The sequence below is a fragment of the Stigmatopora argus genome, chromosome 15 (genome assembly GCF_051989625.1).
Source record: "Stigmatopora argus isolate UIUO_Sarg chromosome 15, RoL_Sarg_1.0, whole genome shotgun sequence".
NCBI classification, from domain to species: Eukaryota; Metazoa; Chordata; class Actinopteri; order Syngnathiformes; family Syngnathidae; genus Stigmatopora; species Stigmatopora argus.
In genome coordinates, this window is record NC_135401.1 from 14,638,819 (window position 1) to 14,647,537 (window position 8,719).

Sequence of the window (8,719 nt, forward strand, 5' to 3'; positions counted from 1 at the left end):
GTGGCAAAAAATGTACATCTTTTGTCCAGTTGTTTTTTCCACTCAGTACCATGCAGGTATTTTGGAATGAGGGAGGAAACCGGAGTACCCGCAGAAAATCCACGCAGGCTCGGGTAGCCTATATGCAAAGAAAATTGAGGACCGATCATTAAGTAAATTATTTCAAATTAATTGAGCAAATTATTATTTTTGAATTATTTCAAAGAGAAAATTTACATTGAATGAAACACCACTTTTTTGCACTTCTTTCAGTGTGTGACCCTTCTGAGAATAAGACGCATGGAAAATGATAATTATATACAGTAAATCGATATATAAAATGGCCAACGATATTTTTTACTTAGTTATTATCTTGGTTTAAGTAGAGTTACAGTATAGCCATTGCAAAAAACTAGACTACGACACCACTGCTATTAATTAAATGGTTGCTGATTGTTGGGATTGACTCCCAGTTCAAACTGATTGGACGTCTATTACCATCTATTGCACTGAAAAATGTAATATCACTACAAATAAACGCTACCAGGTGAAGTGAATCATAGGGTGATAATTTCCCTTGATATAGCAAGGGTTTGGCTGGACCATTTTTGATATAATATTTAGATTTTTTAAATCGGATTAAAAGAACTGAATCAAAATCCCTAAATATTCGTTTTTTTTTCTAGATCTAAAACAATGTATATTTGAGCTTTTTTCTTAGTAAGGGAAAAGGTATTTTAATCATTTGTTCTTCATTTAAAAAGGAAAGAAAATATTTTTTGTTATGTTCAATAACAAAGTGGATAACAGAAAATATTTATATATGTATTTTTAGATTTTACAAAATGCTTTTTGAACTAAAAGCACAATAAGAAAAAATGGATTAAAAATTGCAATTATTGAATGAATTCTATTCTAAAAAAGTCAGCACACATGATTTACTTTCTGGGGCCGCACAAAATATTTCGGTGGGCTAAATTTGCCCCCCCGGGCTGTCACTTTGACACCCGTGTTACATATAGGAAATCTCCAATATTGGAACACAAACATCATACCTTGAGCATGGTGAGGATATTACAACACAATTGAGTAAAATGTGCCATTTACAATACCCCATTAAGTTTGAAACTTTTAAGGTTTTTCTTTATGGCGATATACTACATTGATCATTTCACAAAATACTGGTAATTGCGGCTCGTCTCAATAGAGTTGCGCATGCGTAGTTCTGCGTCAGTAGTTAGCGGAAGTAGAAAGTACACGCAGCCGCACCGAATTCTAAATGTGTTTTCGTGTTGTATAAAATACAAGATAATTTTTGTTACTAATCGTTGCAGCTTGCTGACAGATCACCAAGTTAGCTGGGTATTTTTTTCACGCGCAAACAACGGTCACATGACGCAAATTAGTTCTCGTCAATTGTCAACAATGAAATAAATATGGGAGCGCGCGTGTTTGTTTTACTGCTTTCATCGTTTGGCGTTATCAAAGTGTGGGGCCAATCTGGCCTGGCTCCTTTGGTACAAAGCTTGAACGGTGAATGGAAGTTGTGGAACTCCAACAAGTCGGTGTCTCTCCCTGCTCAGGTGCCAGGCTGCGTCCACACGGCGTTGCAGCAACAAGGGTTCATAAAGGTCCATCACATTTTTATTATCATTATTATTTTTTAAACTCATGTCTCTCTCATCTCATTTTCTGAACCGCTTTATCCTCATTAGGGTCGCGGGGGGTGCTGGAGCCTATCCCAGCTGACTCCGGATAAACATACACATACAGTGGCGGGCCGTCAGGGCCTTCAAAGCCTTCTCTGCTGGCCTAAGAAATATCTGAATCATTATATTTTGTCCATCAATACTTATTATTCCAAATGGTCTGTTAGCTTCCTTTCATTGCTTTTCCCCGTGGTTGCACTGCTTCCAGATGTGTGTTTTCATATTTAAGCATTTAACCAATCACATTTCAGCCGTTATTTGTTGCCAGATCAGATCTGCCTCAAAGCCTTCACAATCAGTTCTGCGTGGTCTGCTGCATTAAACAAGACTGTTGCTTTTAACCAATCAGATTTCGAGTTGGCAACCCCACAATGATTTTTCATAGGCGTTAGCATTTTGCTGGCTGGGATACTTCATTGCTTTCACCAACTATGATTGGCTAGTAGGCGGGCCAAAGCCCGGATGTGGATGCAGCCAGAGATCACAAACTCCACCCACAATGGCTGACAGATTTGGTTGCAGATTTGTTCACAAAGCTATTTTCCAGACGGACTTTTCCAGAAAAAAATGGACATCATTAAGAAAGGGCGGTCAACTCCGAAGCTAGCAAGCCTGTTACAGCCGGGAAAATGGTGTGTGCGCCACTTTCATTGCGCTAACTTAGCTGCACAAACAAATATATTGTTGTGTTTATTTAAAGCCATTTTCAAGACGGACTATGCCGGAAATATGACAGGACAGGCTCGACTTTCATCATTAGCTTCGATGGCGATAGAAAAGAAGGAATAAAGAAAGGAGGATGGATATTGTGTACAGTTAAAAATAAATTTTGGTGAGTATAATATGGCTATATTCCCAAATAATATTTCAATTGTGGGCCAAGTTCTGATATCTGAAAAGCTCCAGTGTTTGTATTTAAACTCCAGTGTTTGTATTTAATCACAAAATGCTGCTAGGAAGTGGATTTTACCCCAGTTTATTTTTTGCCGTTTCGCCATTGACGTCCATCGCTGTCTTTTCCCTAGGAAATCACCCCCCTGGCCTGGTTGTAATGCCTCAAAAGCTCCAGTTTGTATTCAATCAATAAATGCTGCTAGGAAGTGGATTTTACCTAATTTTAGTGCATTTTTTGTCATTTCACGTATGGACGTATCGACGTTCATCGCTGTCTTTTTACCGGGGAAATGATACTCCGGGCCCGGTTCTGATGTCTAAAAAGCTCCAGTATTTGTATTTAATCAATAAATGCTGTTTTCGGATGGATTTTACCCCATTTTCGGGCAATGTTTGCCCGTACGCCATTGACGTTCATCGCTGTCTTTTCCCGGGAAAATCGCCCCCCTGGCCTGGTTTTAATGTCTGAAAAGCTCCAGTATTTGTATTTAATCATGAACTGCTGCTAGGAAGTGGATTTTACCCCATTTTTGTGCATTGATTTATTGATATTTATTTATGTGTCGCAGCTCTAGCTGCAGTAGAGGTTTTATAGCCATAAAATAGTTTTTGAGGGTTGGATTGATACGTTGAAGGCGCTACGAGAAAATGCACCGACCGCCACTGATAATATATACACATACATATATATAAATAATATATACACACACATATATATACACATACATATACATATATACATATATACATATATACACATATACACATATACACATATACACATATACACATATACACATATACACATATACACATATACACATATACACATATACACATATACACATATACACATATACACATATACACATATACACATATACACATATACACATATACACATATACACATTTACATATATATATATACACATATATATACATATACACACACACATACACGCATACACGCATGCACACGCGCACACGCGCACATGCGTACACGCGTATACACGTGTACACGCGTACACGCGTATACACGCGTACACGCGTATACACGTGTACACGCGTATACACGCGTACACGCATACACATACATATATATACATACACACACATACATATACAGTGGGGCAAATAAGTATTTAGTCAACCGCCAATTGTGCAAGTTATCCTACTTGAAAAGATTAGAGAGGCCTGTAATTGTCAACATAGGTAAACCTCAACCATGAGAGTCAGAATGTGGAGAAAAAAAAACAGAAAATCACATTGATTTTTAAAGAATGTATTTGCAAATCGTGGTGGAAAATAAGTATTTGGACAATACCAAACGTTAATCTCAATACTTTATGTACCCTTTGTTGGCAATAACGGAGGCCAAACATTTTCTGTAACTCTTCACAAGCTTTTCACGCACTTGCTGGTATTTTGGCCCATTCGTCCATGCAGATCTCCTCTAGAGCAGTGATGTTTTGGGGCTGTCGTTGGGCAACAGGGACTTTCAACTCCCTCCACAGATTTTCTATGGGGTTGAGTTCCTTTTTTTTTTTATCACAACGCAATCGTAAACGGAACAAACAAATTTAAATTAACTTGGATTAATATATGCAGACACTCAAACATACGTTTAATGTAACTTTACACAAAACTGAATTCTAATTTTGTTGTAATCTTTTGTTACCTTCGTTTTCCGGGTTGGCGGTTTGCCACGCCTCCACCCTCACGTTCGCTATCGATGGGCTGTTTGCTGTTGTACTACGTATTCCCTTCAAAATATTCCGAAAATGATTCACACAAATGTCCTCACAATAGGATAACCCACGACCACTTGCCAACGAGAAATAGTCTTGTAGTACATTTTAGCGATCGCTCCGCTGCTCATAAAGACCGGCTCGCAACCCCCATCGTTGTAATGGCTCTGTTCGCAACCGCTTTGAATGGCGCCTATGAGAGAGAGTTGCGACCAGAAATATTACAAAGAGGGAATTGGGAGCCAGTGCCGCTAATGTTCTTAGGAGCAGCGAACGAGAAGTAATATAATACTCCTCGTATTAGATAATAATAATAATAACAGGAAATGCAACAGCTGAGTTTACCCACGTATTGATTGTGGGTAATGAAGTTTCATTCTGAGAAAGAGTGCCATTGCCTATCGGCGTTGTGTGCACGAGTATACTTCATTACCCAGAAAGCCCTCTTTTTGCCCGCGCATGTGCGTTGTGCGTTTCCTGGTCGATGCGTAGGAGAAACTCGTCTGAATTAATCGTTCAGTGCTCGTAGATATTGTTATACACGAAAGAGATGCAAAAAAGACAGTGCCATGGCCACCTGGCTTGGTCGCATCACGAAATGTTGTATCTCGGGCGAATTATTCGATCGAAATTTCCGTCGTAAGACGAGAATGTCGTATGAAGAGCGGTCGTATGACGAGGTACCACTGTATATATATGTATGGATCAAACTTACTGTAAAGAAAGTTGCTATTTTGAAATACCAATGTGCCAACTCATTGTGCAATGTTTTTTTTGCCTGACTTTGATGCAGGCTGCCTAGGTTGGTAGTCTGTTTCTTTGTGTGCCCTATAACTGACAGGCGACCAATTTAGGGTGTAGTCTGTCCTTCGCCAGAATAGGCAGATTCCATCAGATAGGCTCCTGCACCCTGCCACCCTAACAAGGACTAGTGGTGTTGAAAATGAATGAATGAATGTTATAAAAGGCATAAGAATTAAACGTGTGTGTTTCCCATGTCTTTCAGGACCCTTATTTCCGCTACAATGACTTGCTGTATGAATGGATCTCTTTGGACAACTGGACATACACTACCACGTTTGCGGTCTCCAAAGAAATGAGGTAAGCGGTGTCTCGTCTCCTCGTTCCACTTTGAACTGCTATGAGTCTCAAAGAGAATGGACTCTGAATTGCCTTTCTAAACGTTTCCCATCCAATAGGTCCAAGCAGAAAGTTCTTCTAGTGTTGGAGGGCGTGGACACGGCAGCGTCTATTTGGCTGAATGGTGTATCAGTGGGCCACACAGACAACATGTTCCGACAATACGTGCGTTAATGTTCGTATCCCAGAGTATGCTAGTGATTTGTTTTGTAGTAATTTTCTCCAGAATGAGGCAGAAGGCCTTGCAGTATGCAGTAGAGCATTACTTGCACAATATAAACATTTGTAGTGAAGTAAACTACAAACATTACTGGAAAAGTATTCAGAGAGAGCATGACCTATTTTAAATGTGACCAGCTCAGCACATCATAGTCAAATTCTCATATGGCCGTGTAAATTCTAATTTATATACAGTAATCCCTCGAATATCGCGGTTAATGTAGACCAGACATGGCCGTGATAAACGAAAAACCGTGAAGTAGGGTCACCCCTATTTAAATTTAAAATATATATATATTTTTTTACTTTAGTGCTGAGTTCTAGTAGCATGCGGAGGACAAGGGAGTGGCTTCCTCTTACGAGTTTCAGCGTGGATTTTCACATTTTTATGAACTTACAAAAACATTTTTAATTAAAAAAAAAGAAATTCCCCCAGAAAAAAAATCTGCGATGTAGTGAAGCCGCGATAGTTGAAGTTAGTGAAATTAAAATCAAAACAGGAATCCAATCTCATTTCAGCCAAAAGTAACACTCTGAAGTTACTTTTTTTAACATAGTAAAATTACTCAGCATGCCAATCAAGGACAACGCGAGATGTCAAAGTTTTTGAGTAGGAAGGGCGAATGAACGGATGTTTACGAACATCTAGCGGCGTCAATAATAGCCAATGCATTATATAATTGTCCTTTAAGGGTTAAAGAAAAATTGTAATTCATGCATTTCATGCAGGTCTTTCCCATCCAAGATTTACTAAAGGATGAGGAGAACGTGCTAAGAGTCGACTTCCTGTCGCCCATCTTGTATGCCGCCCAGAGGAGGAAGGCTCACTCAGCCTATGCCGTCCCTCCTGAGTGTCCACCCGAAGTTCAAAAGGGGCAGTGTCACGTCAATTTCATTAGAAAAGTGAGTCCAAACAAAAATTAGCATCTCAAAATTTCACACAACCTGCATGAATTAACCATTTTTGTGGGTGCCTGTTGGTAATGCTTAGATGTCAAATTTGCGTCCCGGGAACTATATTTTGTGTAGCCCATGGAAGCAAATCATGTTCTTTAAATTTACCTTGCTAAAATATCCACTTTATTTTTCATTGATTATTACATTTAAAAAAATGTTCAAATGTCACTAGCATTTTTTGTTACCGAATCCCAATTTAGAATACTATACGCATTTTTATATTATTACTATTACTTTTTTTATCGGCTTCTGATTTCACGGTAAGGTATCACTCAACTTATTGTGCATATTTAACCCTAACCCTTTTTTTGTCATTTGACATGAAATCCATATAACTGGGAAGACTAAAATCATCATCATGTTTCACTCTCATTAATTGCAGATGTCCAATTCATTTAGACAGATTGTGTTGAGTTAATTAAATCCTCTTTTTTTGAACCTCTTATAGCAAATATTCCCTAATTTTACATTTGATTTTATTTAAAATAAAAAAAACACTATTCTTATTCAATTTCAATTTCTTAGTTTTTAATATGAAAATTAAAACAAATTGTTTATTCCATTTATTTTAGCGAGCTAAAAGATTGTTTTCATTCATACTTTCTCAACTCATTTCGTTTTCTGAACCGCTTTATCCTCACTAGAGTCGTGGGGGGTGCTGGAGTCTATCCCAGCTGTCTTCGGGCCAGAGGCGGGGGGGACCCTGAATTGGTGGCCAGCCAATTGCAGGGCACAAGGAGACAAACAACCATACACACTCACACTAATACCTAGGGCAATTTAGAGTGTCCAATCAGCCTACCATGCATGTTTTTGTAATGTGGGAGGAAACCGGAGTATCCGGAGGATACCCACGCAGGCCCCAGGGGAACATGCAAACTCCACACAGGTGGACCCACCTGGATTGGAACCCACGTCCCCCACTGTGGGGCCGACGCGTTAACCCCACATCCACCGGGCCGCCTCTATTCATATTTTGATTTTTTTTTAATGTAACGTAAAAAAATTAAAAGGAAAATATTTTTTATTTTAAAATAAAACATACAGTAAACATGTTATATATTTTTATTTCCATAAAAACACGTTTAAAAAGTTATTATTCTGTTCTTTTACTTTTTGAATTATAACCCCCCCCCCCCCCCCCCCCCAAAAAAATAATCAGCTTTATTTTTAGAAAAATTTCAGTAAATGTAATATACTAATGTTAATATTTTTTTAAGGATGCTCTTTTATTTTTTTGCTCTTGTTTTAATTTTTAGAATTCTCCCAAATATTTATTTATATATTTTATTACATGTTTCTTTTTGGCTAATGACTTCAATATGAAATAACATTAAAGCCATTACGAGTAGGACAGTCTAATGTTGAGAGTGCTAAGTAATATGGCAAATGTATTATGTCCTCAATGGAAAAACATAAAAACAACTCTGGTCTGTCTATCACCATCAAAGGCGGCGAATTACTTCTTACTTTCCAAAAGGGAACCATAACCAGGATGTGTCCTATGTCTCCTGCTGTAATGTAATTGTTGTGACGTGTTTTTGGTGTGTTTGTTTGTGACCCAGGCTCAGAGTTCGTTCAGTTGGGACTGGGGTCCATCCTTTCCGGGCGCCGGATTGTGGAAAGGCGTCCACCTGGACGCCTTTGACCTGGTGCGCCTCAACCGCTTCGCCACTCTTCCTCTCTATGGTAAGTCTTGGCTAAAAAAATGGCCGTAGCTTGTATTTCAAATGAAAAGAAAAAGCAATACTCCTAGTTCAAACTAACGAATGACTTTAGACCAAAAGACTTAACCAAGACCGGAACTATTAACTAGTGCAAAGACAAGACCTTGACTTTTTCAAAATGCAATTTCAACACTAATTTGAGCCACCAATTGGCCTGGTAATTAAATTGATGTTATGATTTTTTTTGCTCCTACTTTGTTTCTTTAACTGTTTATAAATAGTTTATCAAAAATCTAAAAATATAACTGACATGTCGTCCACATGTTAATTATGTTTGTTTATTTTATTATTATTATTTAATATTATTTTTCATTTTTTTGACAAATAAATAGAATTAGAAATTG

At 38.1% G+C, this 8,719-nt stretch overlaps 1 protein-coding gene across 4 annotated transcripts in view; it reads left to right on the forward strand.

The window, feature by feature from the left end:
- Positions 1 to 1,203: 1,203 nt before the first annotated feature.
- manba (mannosidase, beta A, lysosomal) overlaps positions 1,204 to 8,719 on the forward strand; it is a 29,682-nt gene continuing 22,166 nt past the window's right edge. For 2 of the 4 annotated variants that reach the window (XM_077621009.1, XM_077621010.1), the window contains exons 1-5: positions 1,204 to 1,610; positions 5,339 to 5,433; positions 5,532 to 5,637; positions 6,421 to 6,594; positions 8,214 to 8,337. In XM_077621009.1, the coding sequence (XP_077477135.1) occupies positions 1,416 to 1,610; positions 5,339 to 5,433; positions 5,532 to 5,637; positions 6,421 to 6,594; positions 8,214 to 8,337 (694 nt within the window). In that variant the 5' untranslated portion in view covers positions 1,204 to 1,415. Of the gene's footprint in view, positions 1,611 to 1,721; positions 2,321 to 2,388; positions 2,521 to 5,338; positions 5,434 to 5,531; positions 5,648 to 6,420; positions 6,595 to 8,213; positions 8,338 to 8,719 lie in introns of those variants that run through there. The other 2 variants (XM_077621012.1, XM_077621011.1) reach the window with 2 other exon arrangements.